The sequence below is a fragment of the Electrona antarctica genome (genome assembly GCF_951216825.1).
Source record: "Electrona antarctica genome assembly, chromosome: 17".
NCBI classification, from domain to species: domain Eukaryota; kingdom Metazoa; phylum Chordata; class Actinopteri; order Myctophiformes; family Myctophidae; genus Electrona; species Electrona antarctica.
In genome coordinates, this window is record NC_136798.1 from 38,767,450 (window position 1) to 38,793,435 (window position 25,986).

General features: G+C 44.2%; 3 protein-coding genes across 4 annotated transcripts in view; 2 read left to right on the top strand and 1 right to left on the bottom strand.

Moving 5' to 3' along the window:
• Positions 1-290: 290 nt before the first annotated feature.
• Positions 291-12,071, top strand: LOC306941254 (ankyrin repeat and SOCS box protein 2-like; the record flags this gene model as incomplete). Of its 2 annotated transcripts, none has more annotated exons than XM_079526596.1 (9): positions 291-601; positions 3,360-3,458; positions 5,590-5,764; positions 5,871-6,021; positions 7,493-7,738; positions 8,708-8,879; positions 10,008-10,566; positions 11,110-11,263; positions 11,683-12,071. In XM_079526596.1, the coding sequence occupies 9 exons, from the start codon at positions 291-293 to the stop codon at positions 11,868-11,870; spliced, it is 2,055 nt and encodes a 684-aa protein (XP_079382722.1). In that variant the 3' UTR covers positions 11,871-12,071. The 2 variants fall into 2 exon arrangements, with proteins under 2 accessions (XP_079382722.1, XP_079382723.1); XM_079526597.1 differs by having other exon boundaries at positions 5,590-5,756; positions 5,866-6,021.
• Positions 12,072-14,728: 2,657 nt separating this feature from the next.
• LOC306941106 (solute carrier family 2, facilitated glucose transporter member 1-like) lies at positions 14,729-16,204 on the top strand (the record flags this gene model as incomplete). Its single annotated transcript, XM_079526421.1, has 1 exon — positions 14,729-16,204. One exon carries the CDS (start codon positions 14,729-14,731, stop codon positions 16,202-16,204), a length of 1,476 nt encoding a protein of 491 aa, XP_079382547.1.
• A 7,879-nt stretch (positions 16,205-24,083) lies between these two features.
• The window catches only part of LOC306941107 (ankyrin repeat and SOCS box protein 2-like), a gene marked incomplete at its 3' end in the record, with an annotated part of 38,540 nt that continues 36,637 nt past the window's right edge, over positions 24,084-25,986 (bottom strand). Inside the window, exon 16 of the mRNA XM_079526422.1 lies at positions 24,084-24,277. Within this exon, the coding sequence (XP_079382548.1) occupies positions 24,084-24,277 (194 nt within the window). The remainder of the gene's footprint in view (positions 24,278-25,986) is intronic.

The following is a 25,986-nucleotide window of genomic DNA, read 5'->3' on the forward strand; positions in this document are numbered from 1 at the left end:
AGCAAAGGCTTAATTGTCAATATGTGAACCCACACAGGGTGCCTACTTGTATTCTTGGTGGAAAACGCCAAGAGACCCTTCAGTCCTACTGTTTGTAACAAAAGCTTGTAAATACCTAAGACCCACACAGAGGAAAACCTTCTATTCCTGCCTTGATCTCCCCCCTCTCTTCTTCCCCTTCTTAGTTTTTCTTGGAAGAAAATGACACGATGGGAACTACGCCCAAAAACAAATTACACCCACGTTTTGACCTGTAAAGCTGATTCTTAATCTCCCTTATCAGCATCGTCATGGAGACAGCCGGCCTTTCTGCGCCAGGAGCCTCCGGTCCATCGTTGGGGTTTGAGGACTATTCTGTCTACACCAACCTGTCCGACGAGGAGCTGATCCAGATAGCCATCGAACGCAGCCTCAGTGACGACCACAATAAGACTCCATCCACGGATACCAGACAGACTCCATGTGCATCCAATGCAGAAGTCTCTTGGCGCAGCGCCCAATACCTCCAGAGCACCAGCAGCGCTCAACCCGGCGCCCAGAATCACAGCGTCACCGCTCACTACAGTTCTCCCAATCCTCCAGCTTTGAAGCCTCCAGACGGGTAGGTGTCTGTCAGATCATTAATAATTACTTTCCAGGCATCAGTCAATATGAAGAGGCTGTACAAACAATGCAAAGGTTCAAGTCTGAGGGCGGCGGCTCAGGGGTAGAGTGGCCGGATGGTAACCGCAAGGTTGCCAGTTCGAACCCGGGCTCCCCCAGAGTTAGTGCCAAAGTGTCCTTGAGCAAGACACTGAACCCCTAGCTCCTGATGTGCTGGTTGGTGCCTTGCATGGTTTCCGCCGACATCGGTGTATGAATGTGTGTGTGAATGGGTGAATGTAATGCACAATCTATGTAAAGTGCCGTGGATAAAGGCGCTATATAAATGCACCATTTACCATTTAAAGGAGCATTCAGTGATTTGGGTGATTTGGAAAACCACCCAGTCCGCCCCGGTAACAAAATGTGCACATGCACGCTCTACAGTGGGGGGAAGTGCAACAGGCCAACAGCATGTGCACCAAGGCCCGCCCCCACTCGATCATGATTGGAGGAAGGCCCCTCTCATCCTGATTGGATGAAGGCTTTGCCACCCGCCACCAAAACTGAAACTAGGGTTTGTTTTACCCCAGGGGCTCACTGGGGACAGGGAAGAACTCCTTATATGGTCAGCACACTCTATAGTAGGGAGGATTATCCAGAAAAAAAGAAAAAATAAGTGATATTTGAATTAAGTCAAATCACTGAATATACCTTTAAGTGGTAACGTACTAGCTGTAGTTGAACTGCTTAGAATCATTATAGTGATCATTATAGAAAGCATTATAGTTGTTTATATATATATAGTGTTGTATTTATTGTTGCATTGCCTGTTTTATGTTATTATGTTTTGTTTGTCTCAGACCAAGGACCACCCAGTTTCAACATATCGAATGCTCATTATAACATATGGTACCGTTTTTGTCTCTTCACTCTGTCTCGGAGGAAACCTGCCTACCAGTGACATCAGGTATAGGCAGGTTTGGTCATTTCAAACGAGATTTCAATGTTTTATTTGTATTTATATCTTTTAATTGACACAATAGCAATGGCCTCTATTATACCATGCTACCTTTCCAGTAATAGAATAAGCCTATCTCACAGAATTTCCCCGCCCCCCTTAATACGCCCCCTTTCGGGGTTAGTGGTGATAGCGTGACGTCACTCCATAGACACTACATGTTAACAGAGGTAATTTAAGAAGTCTACAACTTTTGTTTTCTCAAGGTAAGGTTTGTTCTATCTGTTCGAGCTGATTTACCATCTTGTTTGCTTCATAATAATATTGGTCTGTCACATTTTTACATTAGAAAATGTACTTAGATTCTCCAGAGAAAAAAACGTGTAAATGCTAATGTTAAAGACACCACTATTTACCGGAAGTGGGCGTGGAAAGCGGGCTGTGAGATAGGCCTATTAGAAAGCACGAAGGGCATAAGCTTAGCCTGACACTCGTTTCACTTCATTATTCAGAACATATTTTCTTAATGGGCGTGGCTAGCGATTCAGGGCTGGAGCCAGGCTAGCATAAGCTTGGATTCTCCATCAACAATCTTACTGTTGGCAACTAAGTTTCTGAACTGTCCACAGCCCTCCTCTGAGACACAGGCCGAGTAGACAAACAATATGTACCAATGAGACTTTAATTAGTGAGGACCAATTATATGAAGAAAATGGGTGAAGTGCCAATCAGCGGCAGCTAGAGGCGGGATCAAGGCAGCACTGTGTATGCCTTGATCCCGCCTCTAGCTGCCGCTGATTGGCCAGGCCGTTTTGTGGCCGGAGCATCAAGTCTGCCTGAGAGTTCCCAGATGGGAGCAGGAGGGGGGAACCCCTCCTGCTCCCATCTGAAATGTTGTTCATAATGAAGTGATGAACAACATGTTTAGAAAAGGAGGAAATGACAGCTAAAATAAAGCAAATCCCACTCAGATTCCACAGCAACCAGAAGTACTGAATTACTGGATGGTGATTTGTCCAAAGTCTCCAAACAGCTTTGTGGGAATACAAAATGCTGCATTTTTTCAGTTCCAAGTATTTTGTAGTTGCAGATATCGTGATATATGTTTGATGAAATTTCATACAATATATCGATATATCGCAAATATCGCAATATATCGAATATCGTGATATTATCGTTATCGAGGGCCTAATATCGCGATATATATTGTATCGTTAGGAACCCATATCGTCCCACCCCTATTTTTTATGGGTCCCTTTATTCCTTTCTTTCCTCTATTTATTTTAAATTTGTTATTATTATTTCTTCAAAACATTTTCAATAAACATTCCCAAAATAGCAAACATTTTCATGAATTAAAAACAAAATTCAATGATTGTTTTAGTAATTTCATGAAGAAATCAAAGAAATTCCATAATTTAGCCAATTTAGCTCACAACGTGCCGCATTATCATCTTGTAGATCTGCTATTTTGAGGGGAGCTAGCCCCTCCTATAAACAGGTTTAATGGTTGTTTTTAGTTCAATGTTTGTTTTAAAAACGCCATTAACAATGAAGAGAAATGTGTTTTGTCCCTAACACAAACATTAAATCCCATTAACAATAAAGAGAATGTAATGTTTGTTTTGACACCGTTTGTTTTACATCATCATTACATCACCTAATGATAAGAGCGCCCCTCACTTCATACGGGTGTGATTTTTAATCACACCGGGCAAACGTCTAATTTCTCTTTTGGCCTCGAGCTAAAAAGTGTGGGAACTAACTTGGGAACAGACTTACATGCATGCTGGCTAACTCCTTGTTCATGTGACAGGGGCTGGGTGAGTCACTTCACAACAGGTTACGGAAAGCGAATGGTGGCGTATCGCAACGCTGTTGGAAACATTATACGCGTCGAACCAGAAACCGAGGAGTGAGTTGAAACAGACACACCTGTAACACAAGACAAATCAATGGCATGAATACACACACCTGTAACACAGAACAAATCAATGGCATGAATACACACACCTGTAACACAGAACAAATCAATGGCATGAATACACACCTGTAATAACACAGAACAAATCAATGGCATGAATACACACCTGTAATAACACAGGACAAATCAATGGCATGAATACACACACCTGTAATAACACAGGACAAATCAATGGCATGAATACACACACCTGTAACACAGGACAAATCAATGGCATGAATACACACACCTGTAACACAGAACAAATCAATGGCATGAATACACACCTGTAATAACACAGAACAAATCAATGGCATGAATACACACCTGTAACACAGAACAAATCAATGACATGAATACACACCTGTAATAACACAGGACAAATCAATGACATGAATACACACCTGTAATAACACAGGACAAATCAATGGCATGAATACACACACCTGTAACAAAGAACAAATCAATGGCATGAATACACACCTGTAATAACACAGAAACAAAATCAATGGCATGAATAACTATAGGGCCGCTCTGCGGAGCGCGTCTCTCTGCCATACAGGCGGCCTACCCAGGTCTGTGTAATATAATGCTTTTGTACTGCACAGTGACTATATAGTGTTTGTTTGTTTGTTTACATTTTTTTGCATACATTTTTGTTGTATTATACTTGTTGAGGGGCAATGCATGGCTTTTGAAGATCACGTCAAGTCTATGGACTTTGAGGATATTACAATGTTTGTAGCCCCTCCTATTATTATATATTATTTATTATTATATTCAGCTATAAGTGTCGATTCTTGTCCTAACACAAACATTAAATGCCATTGACAATGAATGGATAATTTACGTCAATATGTATTTGTGTCTCATTTCATGACAACTAGTGTAATTGCTGTTTTTGTTTTACATCATGAAGATGTATGATGATAAGAGCGCCCATCACTTCACACAGGTGTGATTTATGACATAATCATAAATCGTTTGCCAGCGAGTCTATGGACTTTAATATTTGTTTAGGGCACTAAATGACAACGTCAGACGCCATGTGGCCGACAGAAATGGTTTTGTTTTTAGCAGCAGTGATGGAGGACATTGGGCCTCATTCATCACCATCCATTCTTAGGAAGAAATGTCTTCTTAAGACCCACTTACACAGTTTTCATTAAGATTCTGACATTCACCAATGTTTTCTTAGCTGCGTTTTGTTTAAGGTAAGAACAGAATCTAGACACTCAAGAGCACACGTACCATGTGTACGTGTGCTCTTGAGTGTGTCGATTCTGTGATTCTGTATACATTTCTGGCCCAGTGGTCCATGCAGGCACCTATGCTGGTAATCCTGACAGCGTGTACTCGCGGGTTCGAGTCCCGTTAACCGACGACCTTCCGTTTTTCTCACTTTTTCCAACCCATTACTTACACAGCCTTGGTTAAGCAACCCTGCCTGGTTTTGATTGATTGAAGTATTTATTGACAGTTTGACAGAATACACTGACACCACGCTAGACAGGAACGCCCAAAAAACGTCACATCCGGTTTTAGCCTGGGGTAAGAATTTTCTATGGCTGCCAATGCAACTTGGTCCAATCCTTAATCACATACGGACAAACATCTATGCCGATGCTATCTAACTTGCGGAGGTAGCGTGCCTTGTCCACGGGCAACAGATGTTTCAACGTATGGCATTGCAAATACGTTTGATAATCGCTACTCTGCTCAATATTGTTTTGAAAATGCCGCAAATTGCATTGCAGTGAACGAGCGCAAATCACAACTTCCCCCGGGGGTGGGCGGAGTCACAGTTTGAGGTGCTGATTACGCGCCGTGGTGTCAGTGTATTACAGAACATTTCAAGTACAACTCGATACAAAAACTGTTAAGTGGATGATACCATAAAGCATTACACTTGTTTACAAGTACGAATATACACTTCTATATAGCCAAAAACAGGAAATCATCATAGGAGGTAAAAAGGGGAAAACAATATATACAGTGAGGGGGAAAAGGGGTGGGTGGGGGGTGAATGGTGGAGGTATGCACTGCAAGGAGTGCACATTTCTAGTTGTGTATTGTTTTCTAGGCAGGAGGATCCTCTACTTGAAGCGATAAGGACTGGTGACGCTAACAAAGTCAGGAAGCTAGTTAACGTCCCAGGATGCAACCTGGTGTCCAGTAAGCCTGGCTGGCTGCCAATCCACCAGGCAGCCGCCTATGGCCAGGAGGCCTGCCTCAGAGTGCTGCTGACAGGTAACACCGTACAAACACTTGTTTTCTTATTGTCCTGCTAAAGAACACGTTGTTCTGGGGATTATTGGATCTTCTCTCCGTTCAGTTTAGTGTGTCTTGTTTCTTCCAGCCCAGCATGGCATGTTGAACAAGAAAACAGAGAAGGAACAGACAGCGTTGATGATAGCGGTCGATAAGGAGCATGCAAGCTGTGTCCGTCTGCTGCTGGAGAGTGGAGCGAATCCTGACCTTGTGAATGCAAATCGAGAGACTCCGCTCTATAAAGGTAGAACATGTCATTGAGGATGCGGGAATTGTCAGTGTTATGTCTGTGTAGTTCAAGTGGTTCCCAACGCGATTCCTTAGCGCTTCCGACTACTGCTGGTTTTGTGTACTATAGCAGGACTCATAGTATTGCTGTTTCTTGTCATTCTATTTAGACTGACTACTAAGGGACTACTAGTTAGACCTGGCTGCATGGGGTTATAAGATGAACCAGGAAGCCGCAGGACCAGGGGTACTTGACAAGGGGCCAGTGAGGCTATTCAACGTCGAAGCTCTGGGCCCTAGTGGTAGGAGGAGGGACTACAGGCGGACCCGTGTATTCATGACCGGGAAACCCCGTGCAGCTGGGCTTTAACATTGAGCGCTCGGTTGCACTTCCTCATTTGACCACCAAAATTTGGTGGTCAAATGCGGAAGTAGACGTTCTGAGACGGTACTTCCGGCAGTCTTCCGCGGGTGCTTCAAAACGCCACTGAGCAACTTCCACTGACATGAATAGCTGGGGGGGGGGGGGGGGGGGGGGGGGCGAAGCTTCGCGCCAGTTCAGTCTCTATCCTTTTATATACTCTATGGTACTTGAGGACCAAGGTTGAAAGCCACTAATGAATCCTCCTTAATTCACCTCGTATAGTTTTCTACAGTTCATTTCTCGCAACGCAATGGGAAAAAGGAACCAGGACAGGGAACGGGTATGACACCTTTTGGAAGCGTGGCGGGACTACAGTTAAGCACACTGCTCAAAGCCTATTTTGTATGTGTTCACCTTTGTGGGAAAATCTAAGAGACATTTCAGTTGTACAATTTGTAGCGAAAAGCTTGTAAATATCCAAAGACCCACACAGAAGAATACTCTTTACATTTTTGTGGTAACATTTTCTTCCCTTTCTTTTGGCAATAGAATACACCCGCACACTGTGTACGCTCGGTACATGAGTATTTTCTTATTTAATGAAGCAACATTTTGGTCCCTCCTTTATGATGAATTCCTGTTCTGTCTATATAGAAGTGTCTATTTGTACGTCTATTTGTACGTCTCTAAATGTTTTTGATGATTTGAACATGGTGGACCCTATTGGAGACAGGTGTAATGCTTAATTGGGTCGTCCACTCACAGTTAACAGCCTTTGTATTGAGTTTGTGCTTGAAATGTACTGTAATTCTGCAAACTGTTAATAAATTCTTCAATCAATCAATCAATCAAACCTTCCTCAGGCACAAATAAGAAAATACTCATGTACCGAGCAAATACACAGTGTGCGGGTGTATTCTATTGCTTTCATTGATGTCCACTGGCCTACGCACCTGTGCATACGCCTGATTTCTAGGTGTGCGAAAGCTTTCTCCTACAGTTTTTTTTATTGGACAAAATGACACAATGGGAACTATGCACACAAAACGATTTAAATTTTCTTACTTACAAAACTGTGATAAATAAAGCACAACAAAGCTGACTCTGATGCTGTTCTCCCCAGCATGTGAGAGGAGCAATGCGGAGCTGGTGGCCACGCTGTTGAACCACGGTGCAGCCGTCAACACCCCTACTGTCCAGGGATGGACGGCGCTGCACGAAGCCGCCATGCAGAATGACGTGGAGGTCTGCCAGATGTTGGTCAAAGCCGGAGCCAAAGTCAACGCCGTCACCATCTACGGCATGACTCCTCTGTGCACTGCTGCCGAGGGCGGGAAGTGTGAAGCCACACAAGTCCTCCTCAAACACGGTAGGTAGGTAGGTAGGTAGGTAGGTAGAGGTGACCAGTGGAAAAAGTACTCAATTGTTTTACTTAAGTAAAAGTACCAATACTGCAATTTAGAACTACTTCGTTACAAGTAAAAGTACGGAATTGAAAATGTACTTGAGTAAAAGTACAAAAGTATGGGCATCAAAATGTACTTAAAGTACTAAAAGTATTCATATTGCAGAATGTCCCAAGTTCAAAATGTATACAAAATCTATTGAAAATGCTATTTTCAAATGGCTGAAATGTATAGGGTTGAAGTGGTTAATGTATGTTTTCTTAAAAAAATAAATAAAAAACTAGTAACTAAAGTTTTCAAATAATTGTAGAGGAGTAAAAGTACAAATTTTGGCTCTGAGATGTAGTGGAGTAGAAGTAAAAGTACTGGAAATTGGAAATACTCAAGTAAAGTACAAATACCTCAAAATTGTACGTAAGTACAGTACTTAAGTAAAAGTACTTAGTTACTTTACACCACTGGGTAGAGGTGACACCCCTAGGACTGCTGGCTTTCTATCCTATACACCATGATCAACATTGTTGCTAGTCTTCTATCCTAGCAGGACCTCTGGTTTTATATCCATTGCACTGAACCTTTTATTCTACAGTAGGTACTGAATGTCAGACCAGGCACATACAAAACAAAGGATCGCACACAGTGGCAGGAGTACATTTATATTATCTTTTATTTTTTACATAACTTGAGAGACAGACGTTTCTCGGCTATCCAGCCTTCATCGGTGTCTGACACTGACACAGTGTGAGACAAATATTCTTAATAGGTCTTCAAAGGTTATTAAATGCTTGAAATCGCCGGCAAGGGCAGCTATAGACGATGTTTTAACTCACAGCATTACGTGAGGTAAACTGTATATTCTGTGCCGGGAATGTATAAAGCGTCATTATCCATGTGCCTGTGTGGATGAAATGTTATACATTGAAATGATCCAGGTGCAGACATAAACAGCAGAGCGACCGATGGATCGACGGCCCTTTATGAAGCGGCAAAGAACGACCGTGGGGACGTTGTGGAGCTTCTTCTGTCCCACGACGCAGACGCTGACGTACCAGGCAAGAGAGGCCTGCTGCCACTTCACATCGCCGCCCAGAAAGGAAGTGACATGTACGTACAGTACTCTGTACACTGCCCCCACTCACTACTGTCCCCAAAGACACCACAGGTGAAAGGAGTTGGCCTCATTAGGACCACTGGCAGAGCCTGACCAGAGCCTTTTGTGGTGGTTCTGGAGAACCGCGGGTCCGACCGACTCGATACCTGGCACTGCACTCCCTGTGGGGGTGTGGAACGCGTGTGTCGAATGTGAAGTCGGTGGGTCAAACGGTTCTCGAGTTACGTGCATTACAACCGTACACACATGTACGCACGCACGCACGCACGCACGCACGCACGCAGAGACGTGGCGCATTTATAGTAGGATGAGGTTTTACTGTATGTGTGTTTTACTCTACACAACAAACGATACACAAATGACAGTGTTGATCCAAAGCTATAGAGGGTACATCCAAAACCGTTTTCACTTCTGCCCATATAATCGTGAGCACCGCAAACACAAACAGTTTCACCATCTGTCGTACAAACTCTCCGCACAACCGCCGTTGTTTTTTGTTTTTTTTTCTCAACTAATTTTGTAACACATTTTTGCACCCGATACCAATATTGCCTATAATCCACTCTCCCTCTGCCAACCTGGGGAGAGCCCCGAACTGAGCTCATACTTCCTTCCATGCATGAGGAGTGCAGCAGTCTGCTCCTTATCACCTCACGGGGGGGGGGGGGGGGGGTTCCCCGTTAGGAAAGAACACGTTCCAACCAGTTCCTTTCCCCTCCTTCAGACCATTACTAACACTATCGCAAACCCTAACCTAACCCTAACCTCACAGGAAGCCCCAGGTGTATTTTAACCTGCAGCACGGGTTAGTTGTAACCGGCCACGCAGGTCTGACTTATGGGCAGTGACCCAGTCCCCGTGAAGGGCAGTAGAGAGACCAGGATTACTGCATGTTTTTGTGAGGGTACCTACCTTGGAGGACACGGGGAGAACATGCAAACAAAGGCCCTTTCGCCAACCCCACCCAGGGTCTGGGTCTGGGAGGAGAGAACAAGTCCCCAGCGGGAACCAAACCCTGGGACCATTCTATAGCTGTGATGCGACAGTGCTACCGACCCACCATGGCCCAGACACCTTTCTTGTCATTACTATTATTGATTATGAATGTGATTACTTTCCAGCATGGTGTCCATGCTGATCCCAGCCACCGGTAAAACGAGGGTCCATCGAACCGGGATCAGTCCTCTCCACCTGGCGGCAGAATACGACCACGACGACGTTCTGGAGCTCCTGATCTCGTCCGGCTTCGACCCCAACGCCCAGCTGTCGGAGGAGAGGTCCAAGCTGTACGAGGACCGCCGCAGCACGGCGCTCTACTCCTCCGTCTTCAACAACAACATGGAAGCCATCACCATGCTGCTGGAGGCGGGAGCCAACCCCAACCTGGACCTCTTCTGCCCTCTGCTGGTGGCCGTGAGGCAGGGCTGTGTGCAGACGGTCAGACTGCTGTTGGAACACGGAGCCAACGTCAACACCTACGTCCCCTTCCATCGCACCAGCTTCCCGGCCTCCATCCTCTTCAGCTTGAAGCAGCTCCACGTGCTCAAGTTGTTGTTGGACAACGGCTGCGACGCCCGGTCCTGTTTCGCCTGTGACTACGGCAGCGGGCCTCATCCGCCAATCAGAAACGCCCGCCTAGAGAGAGTCCTGTCCGACGACACGCGCGACCATTGCTACCAGGTGTGTGTTTCCTTACCAGCTAGTTAATGGGCTCTGTGCATAATTATAGTCCAATGTTTTTAGAAGGTGCATACCCATTTATTTTCTGTTCCGGTTCATTATCCCATAGCTTTGTTTGATTGACTGCTGCAGATTTGAACTGGAAACACGTGTGAAGGCGCCGTGTATTTCCGGTTCAAACTAGTATAGCCAAGTCAAATCAAACAAAGCTATGGGGAAATTAACCAGAACAGGAAATGGGTATGGAACTTCTAAACATTTAGGACCACTATAGACTTGGCTGGCAAACCATTTACGTCATACGTGCTCTAGTCTAAACAAATCCTAAAAATCCCATAGACTTGACTGCCATATGATCTCTTAATCTTTAAAAGCCATGTACTGTATTGGAGGCTATTAATGTGTTATTCTATACTGAGTCTATATTATGTTCTATTTAAGAACGCCCTCGAAAATGAGATGATGCATATAGGACTGTCAAGGGGCTTATCCTTCGAATAAAAGGCACTATATAACAAGTTAACGTAGTTTGTGAATTTTCAGTTCTGTGAGATCATCTCGATGGACAGCATCAGCCGGTGGGCAGGGCCCACTATTGACGTTCTATTGGACTATGTGGGTCATGTGACTTTGTGCTCCAGGCTTCAGGAACAACTGGACAGCTATCCTGGTTGGCACGGCATCAAAGAGAAAGCAGGTAACAGAAAACCAGCCGTATTAGACAGACTTTGACTGCATCCAGAGACAGTAGATTCACGAAGATACCAAATGCCGCGAGCGGCAGGAGTCTCTTCCTGGTTTTTAGACAGCTGGTGGATGGAAATGAAGCTCCACCCACACGGCAATTTGCAGCGTCTGCAAAGAGATTCCGGTTTTCGGTGGAGCTTCATTTTGATCCACCAGCTGTCTAAAAACCAGGAAGAGACTCCTGCCGCGAGCGTTTTTTAAAATATTTTGAAATAATATATTTATAAATTTGTTTAAATGGAAGAAACCGGAAAATTGGACATATTTACGACCCATACAAATTTGTCCGCGGGCCAAAGCCGGGTCCCGACCGACTGTTTTGGAACCACTGCTCTATAGTGTGTAAGTGCAGAATGTTGTGTGTTCCAGCACCACCGTGGAGACTCATGCAGTTGTGTCGACTGAAGATCAGACAGCAGGTTGGAAACCAACGCCTCAGAGATATCGAGACCTTACCTCTTCCTGGAACTCTCATCAGGTTCCTCCAATACCAGCAGGAAGCTTCTGTGGATGAACCCCAGGAATCATGGGAGGACATGATGAACGCATGGAGCTAAGCATTGTGGGGGGAAAAACCAGCGTTGACGACAAAGATCAGGCAAAAAGTAGAAATCCATCGTCAAGGCTCTGTCAGAAAGAGATAGGGACCAGGGGCCGGGGCGCATACATTGGTCCGACGTACAGTCCGACATGCCACAGTCCGAACACATGCGTGGCTGGTTAAGACTCACCCATGGCTCCTGACATGCGTTGCCGGTTAAAACTCATCCGTGGCTTCCCTGTGAGGTTAGGTTAGGGTTTGGGGTACGGTGTCGGACTAAGGCCTGTAGGACTGTTAGTACGTCGGTCCAAACACATGCATCCCCCGGGGACCGCCCCCTTTCCTCCTTCCTTGGCTTTCTGACAGAAAGGCAGGAGTGGTCTGCTCTGAACAAAAATGCCTCAAATCACATTATCTCTATAGTCATCAAAACGAAGCTGTCAAATGTTTCATATTCCATCCTGATTGGCTAAGACTGGCATCCAATGAAGTTTGCAGGAGTGGCTTAAATGCCTCAAATCATGGACGCAATCTCCCATTACACATAAAGCCCACATTGACATTTTTAAATCCACCCTAAAACAAATCACCTTCTTCTTCTTTTAGCTCAGTCTGAGCGCAACTAACTCATTGTCTGTTTCTTTCGAATATGCTGTATTGTATGTCTATTGTATATGATGTTATTTTGAATGGTTACGTTCTGTTGTTTTTAAAAATGCTTTACAAATAAAAGTGGCTTGTCTTGAGTACAATAAGAGGTACGATTAACATTGTTTGAGTATGTCCATTCTTCCAGTATAGGCTACTTCTACTCCACTGCATCTCATTTTGGGGCGGCAGTGGTTCAGGACAGTGGCGTGCACAGACATTTAGAGGGGCAGGTGCTCAAGTTAAAAAAGGGCACCTTGTGCAGCGCGTGGAACCGGCCGGTTGCCTTAATCTATTTTGGGCGGGAACCCCTTTTGGTGTTAGCATTATGTTATGCTTTAGCTATTGAAAAATAGCAGATCTACAAGCTCATAGCGCGCCACCGAGTGGCGCGCTATGAACTTGTAGGTCTGCTATTTTTGAAAAATCAAAAAAAGAAAAGAAAAAAAAAAGTTTTTTTTTTTCTTTTTTTTCCAAAAGGGCACATTGCCAAAAGGACAGGGGGTGCTCTAGCACCCCCTAGTGTCTATCTGTGCACGCCACTGGGAACGTGACCACGAATGTAGCGTTTAATTAATACATGGTGAAAGACATGCAAATGCCACTCCTTTCCATGTCATGCCGGAAGGCAGCATTCAGGAGAATTGCATTTTTCCCGAAGTCTCCTGAACTTGAACACAAATGTGTTTAGAAATCCAATGTCGTACACCGCATCTCCACTAGCTAAAGAGTGCTGGGTTGCGCCCCGAAAATATCCAAAAGTGCCCTCTTATGGGATTTCAGCCCCTGCCCCTCTAACACTCTCTGCATGTCCCTGAACGTGAGGTTCCCAGTTCGATCCCGGGCTCCCAGAGTTAGTGTCAAAGTGTCCTTGAGCAAGACGCTGAACCCCCCTGATTGCTCCCGATGTGCAGGTTGGTGCCTTGCATGGTTTCCTCCGCCATCGTGTATAAATGTGTGTGAATGGGTGAATGTAATGCACAATCTACATAAAGCGCCTTGGACAAAAGCGCCTATATAAATGCACCATTTACCTAATTAGTAGGTGTGACCGACTAGTCACTACCCAGGGCAGCTTTCTTACGTTTGTAGCTTTATTCCTCCAAGTCAAGGGAATAACACTTTGAAAGCATCACAATATTAGTTTACACAGGAGAGCAGATGGTTCTCCACTGTCCGGACAGAGCCTCTTCCCTGAGTGTTTGTGGAGATGACTGATTTATCCTGTTGTGCCTTGATCAAGTCCATGCACAACAGGTGCGCAGCCACACCCAGCTCTGAGTCCAGTTCTAGTTTGACTCAGGCCAGGTGTGACTGCTTAAATCAGTCATCCTCCCTCTCACATACCCCCCTCGTTAAACTGAGGCTGAGGAGAATCCCCAGCCGAAACCTACCCCCCCCCCCCCCCCCCCCCCATACCAAGCAAACAAAAAATCTTAACACCAGACTCTGACACAGGGTTACCATTCCTAACATAAACAACAACAGACTCTGAAACAGGGTTGCTATACCTAAAATAACAAAACCCCTCAAACAACATTGTCCCACACACTTCCCCAATGTCCAGCCCCACCCTCCCCCTCACTCCCGGAGACCAGAGGCATGGGCTGCTGACCAGGTTGGCAGAGGTGGTTCTGGGTTTATGCTGCTGCAGGGGCTGCTTGGACAGGCTGGGAGGAGGCTCACCAGTGGAGTCACGATGGTGGCTTGTTGGTGGGTTCTCCAGCTGCAGGCCGTTGTCCACGGTGGCTGATGCTCTGCTTCCCCACCCTCAGGTGGACTCTCTACAGGTTCATTCATTTAATGGAAATCCCCTTCCCATATGTGACCTCTGAAACGTGTTCAGCGTTTTAAAATATATATTTTTTGTAAGATTTGGGCAATTGACCAATGATCAGTGGCATGGTTGTTTGACCTACTGTAAACCAGAAGTAAGGTATGTATAGCGCCACCATTTTAATTATTTTAATTATATGGGTCAATAATGTTTGGCCAGCCTTCACGAATCTGCTGATAAGCAATACCCAGCTTTGTCCTATCACACGAAGACATTTGTGAGTTATTCACATGTCCAAATATGGGAAATATGCAGTACATATGCAGTACACTGTTGCTTGGCAACAGTCTGTTTTATGTGCGACGTCACACCAGACCAGTGGGCAGTCTATATAAAGTGTTGAGAAGCCTTTAGTTGTCGCCTTCCCCCAAGAAGCAGATAAAGTGATCATGGATTTCAAGAAGCAACTGACGTTCCAGCTAATGCTGAATGTGCTGATAGCCATCATTGGGTCTTTCCTAAACGGCTACAACCTTGGCGTGCTCAATGCCCCTCAGAAGGTCATCGAGGCGTTCCTCGGTGGCGTCTGGTCCGGGCGTTACCAGGAAGCCATCCCTGACGGCGCCCTCAAGGCCCTCTGGGCCGTCACCGTGACCATATTCGTGGTCGGTGGCATGATAGGCTCCTTCTCGGTGGGGCTCTTCGTGAACCGTTTCGGAAGGAGGAACTCGATGCTGATGGCCAACGCCCTGGTCTTTGCCTCCGCAGCTCTCATGGGCTGCTCCAAGCTGGCGGGCTCCTGGGAGATGCTCATCAGTGGCCGGTTCGTAGCCGGGCTCTTCTGCGGCCTGTCCACCGGCTTCGTGCCCATGTACATTGGCGAGATCGCTCCCACCGCCATCCGGGGAGCCCTCGGCAGTCTCCACCAGCTCGCCATCGTCATAGGCATCGTGGTCGCGCAGGTGATGGGCCTCGAGTCGCTCATGGGCAACGCCGCCCTGTGGCCGCTGCTGCTGGGCCTCACCGCCGTGCCTGCGCTGCTGCAGATCGCCCTGAAGCCCTTCTTCGACGAGAGCCCCCGCTTCCTGCTCATCAACAAGAGGCAGGAGGACGAGGCGCGGGCCGTGCTGAGGAGGCTGCGCGGCGCCGAGGACGTGATCGACGACATGGAGGAGATGGAGGAGGAGAACAGGCAGATGGCGAGGGAGAAGAGCGTGAGCGTGCTGGAGCTGTTCCGCTCGCCCGCCTACCGCCAGCCCATCTGCATCGCCATCGTCATGCAGCTCTCCCAGCAGCTGTCGGGCATCAACGGCGTGATCTTCTACTCCACCCGATTGTTTGAGAACGCCAAGGTGGAGCAGCCTGTCTACGCCACCATCGGAGTCGGCGTGGTCAACGCGGCGTTCACCGTCGTCTCGCTGTTTCTGGTGGAGCGCGTCGGTCGCAGGCCCCTGCAGATGGTGGGGCTGATGGGAATGGCCGGCTCCGCCGTGATGATCACCATTGCTCTGAATCTGCTGGAGAAGCTGAAGTGGATGTCGTATGTCGGTGTTGTGGCCGTGTTCTCCTTTGTGGCGTTCTTCGAGATCGGGCCGGGGCCCATCCCCTTCTTCATCACCGCGGAGATCTTCTCCCAGGGGCCAAGGCCCTCGGCCATGGCCGTGGCCGGTCTATTCAACTGGACCGCCAACTTCATTGTGAGCATGAGCTTCCCGTTCGTAGAGGAGCTGATGGGCCCGTACGTGTTTCTCATTTTCACCGTGCTGCTGGTGGCGTTCTTCGCCTACACCTTCCTCAAGGTGCCAGAGACCAAGGGACGAACCATCGATGAGATCACCAGCGCCTTCCGCAAGGAGGCAGAAGAAGGCAGAGGACAGGGAAAGGTCGGGAGGCCCGAGGAGGAGGAGTTTAGTAAAACATGCTGACAAAAAGGGCGCGCTTGGGTGTGGCACAGGGGTAAAGAACCTGTCCACCACTGTGCAGTCTAAGGGTTCACAGGGGTAAAGAACCTGTCCACCACTGTGCAGTCTAAGGGTTCAAATCTACCGTGGTGAAATGTTTTGGCCGAGCGTCTGCTCTATTGAACTTCCAATTTCCACCCTCGCCCATATACAGTATATGAATGCACTTCAGGCACTTCATGCAGGCATGTTGTGTTTGCAGTTAGGATATTGAGCACGCATATCAAAGCTTTGTCATCTCTGAAACATCCCTTTGAAGTCCCCAACACAGCATAGCTTCATTTTTTTTTAAAGATACCATCTCATCTGAGATGAGAACAGGCTGGAGTGAACACTGGTTGTACACTCGCTGTTTGACGCTGCAAGCTTGCTCGCTCCCTGGTCTCTGCTCCTCCAAGAAGCATATTAGCATTTGGGACAACAAGGACAACGATTTCCATGTTAAGCTGGAGGACCAAGTTTGGAGTGCGCAAGTAGGTCGGGAGAGGCTTACTGTCGGTATCAGCCAAGAATGCGGGCGGCTATCCCCGTTACAATGCGGCAGAACCGGGAAGGTGGATTTCCGAGGTTAAGCGCCACACCAACCATCAGCGTTCCCAGTACTTACCGCACGACTTCTCGCACTCAAGCCATGCTGCTACTCATACGCTGAGTTGGCGGCGAGCGCTCAGCATGAAGGCGCTACATCCTGGTGGAAAGCTCGTCAATGGCAGGTGAGCCATTAGGGCTACAACAGAAGTGTCAACACAGAACTGTGTGGTGAGGCATGATAAAGACTAAATAAAAAATATTGTTGCCTGGGGAAAAAAAGAAATATAACAATGATAAATACTGTATAGCTGCAAGCAGCGATAAGACTGGGCCAATCCATGGTTGGAGACTGGAGATGACCCTCTACCGTATTGCTGAATTTCGTGGAAAGTGACAGCACAGAACTGCAAAAAGTGGCGGAAGAAGATAAATCACACTTGTGTGAAGTGAGGGGCACTCTTATCAGCATACATCATCATACATCACATTCCGTGCTCAGCCAATCAAATAATTTCCATGGTACAAACACAAAGCTGGGAATAGGAGGGGCTGGCTGGTGCCCCTCAAAAAACAGTAGAAAAACAATAGGGGCCTTCTCCCCTTCGCCTTCGGGCTTGGCCCCTACTAATAATTATTATAAAAAACGATGTTTGGGCCTGGGCCATGGCTCAGTGGTCCAGGCACCTTGGCTGGTAATCCAGTCTGGCAGTGTGCCGCGGGTTCGACTCCCGATCCCGACGGCCTTTACTGCGTGTCTTCCGCCCATCTCTCTCCTGTCAGCCTACTGTCTGTCCCGCCATAAAAATTCTCTTCACCTTTACTGTTCTGCTCTTTCCCCAAATGGAAAGAAGCCTGCCGGCTTTCTTGTGTTTGTATCCTTTTGAATTAATTTTCAATAAACAAATCAATAAATAAATAAATCAGGCCCAGGCGGTGGCGTAACCGTCTGGGCACCCGACTGGTAATCCAGTCGCAGTGTGCCGCGGGTTCGACTCCCGAGCCCGACACGGCCTTTACTGCATGTCTTCCCCCATCTCTCTCCCGTTTCCTGTCAGCCTACTGTCTGTCCCTTCAAAAACCAATAAAAGGCGTAAGCCGCAAAAAAAATATCTTAAAAAAAAAAAAAAAAATCAGAACCTGTAAGTGTGCGAACTATAAAGTGTGGTAACTGTAGCTGTGATTATTTCTGAGAGGAAAATACTTGAATGAGAGCTGTCAGCTTTTCACATTGATGTCTATGGGATTGTTTATATCAAGAATAAATGTTGAACTACATTAAACATATCGATTAGAAAAAGTCAAGCACACCATTCCAGATGAAGCCAGTCAATTTGACATATGACTCATGTGTATGCCACAATACAACTGGCTGCCTAGAGCAGGGATAGGCAACCTTATGCCTAATGTCTAGTGTCAGGGAGAGTTTTTTTTTAACTAAAATATTAATATTAGCCTATATTAATGTGTAAATATTCCACTTACACCCTGTACATAATGCTACACTCATTCAAACTCTTGACTAGGTGGGTTATTGCTAGTCTAATGATCATACATCCTGATGTGAAAGAAAACATTTCTAAAGGTTTTATTGTGAAAATGTAATATTTATTACATTTTCATGTGGTGTCATAATTCAATGTAATGTTGATATCGAACACTGACTATCAAGAAAGTTAAACATGTAAACATGTTGCCGACCGCTGGCGCAGAGGCAACCACATTGTCACGTCAAATAGCCTACCTCTGGCTTGATTCTTAACAGTTGTGAGCCCAAGACGTCCACAGACGTCCTGGGGAATCCCGCTATGTAGTGCCCAAGACGTCTGTGGACGTCTTAGCAAAAAAAATGAATGTAAAAAGTGGGCCCCCTGGGTTACTATTTTGAAAGTGTTGTGTGGGCACACAATGTGTTCAAATGTGGTCACATTGATAACATTGTTAGGAAAGTAAACTATAGTGCTGGTGTTCTCTACCGTAAGTCCGTAACCTAAAAATAACCTTCCATTTAATACCATATACTGTATACAAACGTTTATGCATATTTGTTCTTGGCTGTCCATACATGACTCATCATTGCACGATGTCTGAAACTCTTGCCACTCTTGCCACCTCCCTCGGTGAGACGATGAACTGGTTACAGTTCATTTTTAAATGCATTTATTTGAATGATCCACAGTACCTCAAACAGTACATTACAAATGGTGCATTATACCTCTAGACATCAACTGAGACATTGTTCACAGGTCCACTTTGATGTTCCAACTTCCAACATCTGTCGCCAAAAGATCCTTTAGGTTCAAAGCTCCTTAATTCTGACTGGAACCATATTCCCCATTATATTCGGTCAATAACATCTTTTCAACTAGGACAACTTTAGTTTTTTTCAACCAAGGTTCATGTTTTAGGTTGTTATTAGAGAAAGTATAAGCTGACTTTAGCGATTTTAGCTATTTTTGACAGGGGGCGGGGGCATTCGAACATGGGGCTCAATATGTACTTTCTTACACAATTTTATAGCAATGTATTTTTTTATTATTTACTATAGTCCTACTAGACCCCAGGAAATTACATCTGGCTACAAATTATCACAGGATCTACTGAATGTGAAGGGGGGGTACTATAGGGGGCTGCCATACGCTCACAGGTCAGTTTGTCACCCCCTTCACATTCAGTGATCTTTTGTGGCCAGATGTAATTTCCTGGGATCTGGTAGGACTATAGTAAATAATAAAAAAATAAATGGCTATAAAATGTTGTAAAGAAATACATATTTAGCACCATGCTCGAATGCCCCCGCCCCCCTGTCAAAAACAGCTACAATCCCTAAAACGAAAGAAAGCAGCAAATGAAAAAAAATGAACACTCATCTTTTACTTTCGCTAATAACAACCTAAAACATGAACCTTGGTTGAAAAAAACTAAAGTTGTCCTTAACTTCATTGTCCTCTCACTTTGAGAGTTCCTGTTCATGCTTTTGTCGTAAATTATGTGGGACACTATAGTCCCTACCGTGTACAAAGACTTGACTAAAAACTGGAAGAGCACTGAACGGAGAGAAGTTTGCGACACGGCAGACAGCAGATGAAGTTCTCAGCTCATGATTTGTGTCTGAGCTGGGAGTGATGGAGTTTGCTTGGAGAAACTTTCAAACAGCGGTGAATTTCAGCCTCATTCGATCCGTGGCTGAGCGAACTTTCGAGGTAACTAGGAAAAGCGGCAATACAGAAGAATTCCTTTGATGATCATTCCTTCACTTTGGTTTCAAATTGTGCGTCGGCGTTAGTTAGTTCAACATAAATTAAAAGGCATTATGTTGATTGTATGTTTTGTCGTATAATTAGATACATTGGTCATAAGTATAGCCAAGATATGAAGAGTATGTGTTATTATAGATTAAACTTAACTTAACGTAAAGGCTTCTTAATGTTATTTCCTTTTTACTTTTTATTGTTATTGTCAATTTATTATGTACTTATAGCCTTGGGTTGGCAGAGTTTATAAAAGTATGAACATGTAGGTTATTGCATATCCAAAAATTGCTCTTGTAACAATGGAGCTGAAGCGACAATGTAACCCATTCTGGGTGGGAACCCCTTGGTGTTTTAACTTTTAACTAAGCATTATGTTATACTTTAGCTATTGAAAAATAGCAGATCTACAAGCTCATAGCGCACCACTGAGTGGCGCGCTACAAGCTTGTAGGTCTGCTATTTTTGAAAAACTGAAAATCTTTGAATATATATTCTTTCAGAATACTTTTCTTTTTATTTCGATGTCAGGCCTTTAATGTCAGATATTTGTACTATTTCCATTTTACCATTATTCATTATTTAAGATTATGTATAGTGTCAGAATAGTGATTAAATTACAAGGCAATTGGCAGCCGAAATATTTACAGTGTTAAAACCTTTTCTGTGCCATCTAAGGAGGCCCACGTGGTTGTTTGTGTGTGTGTGCGTGTGCGTGTGTGTGTGTGTGTGTGTGTGGACAGAGCTTGCCTATAAACCGACCCTTCGTCTGTCCTCAGATAACAGTTGCCAACCATTTGCTTTACTGTAACCCCCCAATAAAACCCCCAGGGGTCTTTTCAACACAAAGGATCTCTAGAGAAGATATTGTGACATATTTTGAGAGGCATAAGCTATCCAAATATACATCACATATAGGTCTATCTATCGTACAGTAACAGATCTATAACGCATTGTTTCATGTATGCACTTTGTGTATTGTTGTGTTTTTTGTATGTATGAATTGTCCTGTTTATGTTTGTTTGTCCTGTGTTCTTTTGTTTTGTTTTCTAATTATGTGTATTATATGTATTCTGTATGTGAAAACAAGACGGTTCATCTCAAGGGGTCATTCCCAATAAAGAATTTCAACTCATATTGTATATTTAATATAATGAAGTGGTCTTAAAAACTTTGTTTTTGAATTTGATGACATTGTGGCCCTGGCATTTGGGCCTTGTTTTCACCCTCAAAAACAGAACTTCCAGGCCTGTCAAAGGCAGTTTGACACATAACAGGCCAAGGTCAAGACAGGAGATGAACCGATGATCTTCTGATGATTACCAGACAGCCTTTCTACCCACTGAGCAACTGAGCAGCCAGCCCAATACACCACGGACCAGAAGACTGTATTGCTGTTTTTGTCTTGTTTTCTAACCCATTGCTGAATGCTTGTCTGGTTCTCTCTTCTGGGGCCAGTTGTATCAAAAGTTAAGCTACTGTAACATAACTGTGGCGTCACTTCATGAAGAGACAGAAAACAGTAAGCAATACTATACAAACATCCTCATTCATCTTTAGTTTGGTCTTTGATTTTCTTTTTCTTTTTTTACAGTCAACCCCCTCAACATATTTTGTAAGGCATACTCAACATGTTTTTAATGACAAACCTATATTGGCACCATAGTTCTATAGTTTATTTGCATTAATTGTCTTACTTCTTGTATTTCAAAATATATATTTTTTTATTCAAAGAACCTAAGGATAAATGTATAGGGGGTTTGAGATGGTGGAAGATGAGCCTTTGTATATGTCCTTATTTGTTTTGTTCTGTCTTGTTGGATTGTTTTCGACAACATACAACTTTGCCCCTTGAGAAAACAAGTTGCTGCAACTCAAGGGGTTCATTCTCTAGTAAGAAGGCCCGCACATATATGCTCGGTACAAGAGTCAGAGTGTTACATTTATTCAGACGGCAATGTTTCTGTCCCGACTGACCGTCTTCAGCCATAACATAGCATTTTGACAGAGTTACTTATATACAAACATTTGAGAGAAATCAACCAATCACTAGACAGAGTCTGATTAGAAAAGAGGTGCAGCTTGTGATGAATGCTGATCATCAATTTGCTGACCTCATTTAAAGGCACAAGGACCCCAGAGAACTTTGACATCATTTAGATGTATTCTAAAAGCATTATACAAAAAATTATGTAAAGACACTTGGTTGTACACTAAGAAGTCAACAAGTCAACAATAAGAGACAAAAGTAAATAGGTACTGCTCTCATGACATATAAGACATTGAGTGGAAAAATAGAATATATTTACACACACACACACACACACACACACACACACACACACACACACACCAAATTCACTCAAACAGGCAAGAGGTTCTGATTTATAGTGCTTATAGGGTTTGAACTTCTTGAAGGGTGATGGCTCCAAAATCCATATAGCCTTGGAATAAATGTAACACTCTCTCTCACGAGCAGATACTCAGTGTGCTCTGCTGACGTATCGTTCTTCTTCTTATTGATGAAATGAAATGATTACTATATTTACCCAGGGTATCTGGGCTAAGCTCAAGAACTTGTTTCCAGCCAGGCCCTGCTCATAGAACACATTTCATCGTTGTGGTTCAATGCCTTGTTCAAGGGCACTTCAGCGGTGGTAATTTTAACGTGTCGGACAGCTGATTCGAACTGGCAACCTTCCGGTATCAAGACCGCTCCGCTATCCGTTCGGCCACCGCTGCCACTGAATGTGCCCTGGCCTACGCACCTGTCCATCCATACGCCTTATCTCCAGGTGTGTGAAGCTTTTTTTCTACAGCTTATTCTCTAGTGAAATTTCAAATAAATAAAATGGATAAATCTGACCCACAACCAATAGGCCTATACAAATAGGCTCATAGTGGCAGCGGTGGCCGAACGGATAGCGGCGCGGTCTTGATACCGGAAGGTTCCTAGTTCGAATCAGCCGTCCGACACGTTAAAATTACCACCGCTGAAGTGCCCTTGAACAAGGCATTGAACCACTACGATGAAATGTGTTCTATGAGCAGGGCCTGGCTGGAAACAAGTTCTTGAGCTTAGCCCAGATACCCTGGGTAAATATAGATTTCATTTCATTTAATTTCACAAACACATATCATTAATACATATATTGTGGATGTTTTACTTGACAAACGTGAACGTTTTATTGCATTTTGTTCCTGAAATCCACCCTGATTATGTCATCTAATCTGATTTTAGAATGTTTCAATTTTTTTCTCTCCAATTTGAACAACCCATTTTCAAGATTTGACCCAATCTAATCAGCCAGAATCTGATCAGATATAGCTTGTGAACAAGTGGATCCATGGGTTATTTGACGATGACGACGGTATTTCCTGCAGACTGCTGACATCTAGTGGTAAGAGACTGGATGTACAGTATGATCATGTTTTTCACAAATACATTCATTAGGGGTCTGCAACCTTTTCGACATGAATTGCCTTGTCTTTATTTTCTTGATAGTCGCCGTGCCATATCGACATTACGTTTAATTATGACACCACATCCAAATGATATATTTCCATCCGATTTTGATTGTTCATATACACACATAGCAACCTTTATTTTTTCTCTTCTTCTTTAGAAACATTTTCTTTCACATCAGCATGTATGATTTTTAGACTCAATTATTATTTTTACCACTGTCTCTCCAGTCAGTGTTCAATGAATGTGAGTTTAAATGAATGTAGAATTATGTGCAGGATGTAATTTGCATACAGATGTGAGTGGACTTAATTTAACTGTAAACCTTTTTTATATACATTTAAATTTAAAAGAAAAATCATCTCTCTCACCCTCTGCTGTGCCAATGTTGGCATCCGTGCCTAAGGTTGCCTACCCCTGCATTACACAATTAAGAATGTCTTATACTGCAACCTGTTGATAACGGTCAGCCAAATCTAAATGTACAGAGACGCAGAACCTCCAGAGGTGGCTAGACGTCATTGTTCCATAGATCTCAAAGTCCATGGCGAGAAACAGGACGATCTTTGTTGTCAATGCTGGTTTTTCCCCACAATTCTTAGCTCCATGAGTTCATGTCCTGCCAATGCTCCCATGATTCCTGGGGTTCATCCACAGAAGCTTCCTGCTGGTATTGGAGGAACCTGATGAGAGTTCCAGGAAGAGGTAAGGTCTCGATATCTCTGAGGCGTTGGATTCCAACCTGCTGTCTGATCTTCAGTCGACACAACTGCATGAGTCTCCACGGTGGGGCTGGAACACACAACATTCTGCACTTACACACAGTGGTGGAAAAAGTACTATATTTCTTTACTTAAAGGAACTTCTTTAGTTTTTTTCAACCAAGGTTCATGTTTTAGATTGTTATTAGAGAAAGTATAAGTATAAGACAAGTGTAAAATGTATTCAAAAAGTATTTTGAAAATAGCTGAAGTGGTTGATGTTGTAAGTAAGTAACTACAACTACATTTTTCAAAACAAATTTAGTGTAGTAAAAGAACAATATTTGCCTCTGCGATGTACTGGAGTAGGCCCTAGACAACGTTTTCATCACATTTCCAACATATTTCAAAAATAAAATAAAGATAAATATAATAATTAACATATGTATTTGTTTAAGTTTAAGAAGCAGTGAATAGCAGTTCCACAAGCTCGCAACACATGGCGTGAAGTGTTGTGCAACTTGTAGGCCTATATCTGCTATTTTCACTGGTTCGGGTCCCAGGCAAACTTCTAATTTCTCTTTTGCGTCTTGAGCTGAACAGTTTGGGAACCACACATGAAGCAGAGGCTATACCAGGTTTCTTTATTTTATTATTTTAGTTGGTGGTGACTTTATTTTAAGAAAGGGTTTTTGAGTGGTGTAAACCACTCCAACAACTGGCTTTGTACCCGTGTCTGTTCGTACCAATTTTTTTTTTACCCGTGTCTGTTTGCACCCAAAAAAATCACACCTGTGTGAACTGAGTGGTGTAATATAGCCTGTCTGACGTAATGAAATCATGTCTGACGTAATTAAATCACACCCGGGTGAACAGGGTGAACATAGCAACCATGCTCATGTTTTCTGCACTAACAAAGCCAGTTGTAATGAAATCACACCCGGGTGAACAGGGTGAACATAGCAACCATGCTCATGTTTTCTGCACTAACAAAGCCAGTTGTAGGAGTGGTTTACACCACTCAAAAATGAGCATGGTTGCTATGGTCACCCAGTTCACACGGGTGTGATTTCATTACGTCAGACATTACGTCAGACCACAGCTGATCAGTCTATATAAGACCTTACACCACTCAGTTCACACGGGTGTGATTTTTCATATACATTTGGTATCCGACCTATAGACATCCAAGTATCCTACTGTATATCATATCATAACATAGCACATTTGACATTGTGACAAACCAAACTGCTTGAAAATAATTTGAGAATTCAGACAGCGAGTGATTGTAATTGTAGAGGCTCTTCCTACGAATTAGGCTGCCATGTGGCACATATCGCTCTAGTCTAGTGAACAGCAGCAGCTGCGATCTACATTTACTAGATTCAACAGATAGATTCACCTTTTGCATTGATGCTTTGACGCGCCGTTAATGTGAAGCTTCCAGCATTATATTATGTTTAATAGCATTATTATCAGTTCTCATGAGGGGACATACTGTGGCCCCTTTTTCCACCAAAAGAACCGGCGGAACATTTTTTTGGTTCAAGTACCAAAACAACTTTCAGGGTTCTAAACCAATTCTTTTTCACTCAGATCCCTTTCCCACCGGTAGGGTGACCAGATGTCCCTCTTTGCGTGGGACAGTCCCTCATTTCCAAGACTTTTCAGGCGTCCCACAAATTGAGACCCTGTCCCACATTGTGACTGACAGGCATCAGTGTTCACATTGAGACCCTGTCTCACATTGTGACTGACAGGCATCAGTGTTCAAATTGAGACCCTGTCCCACATTGTGAC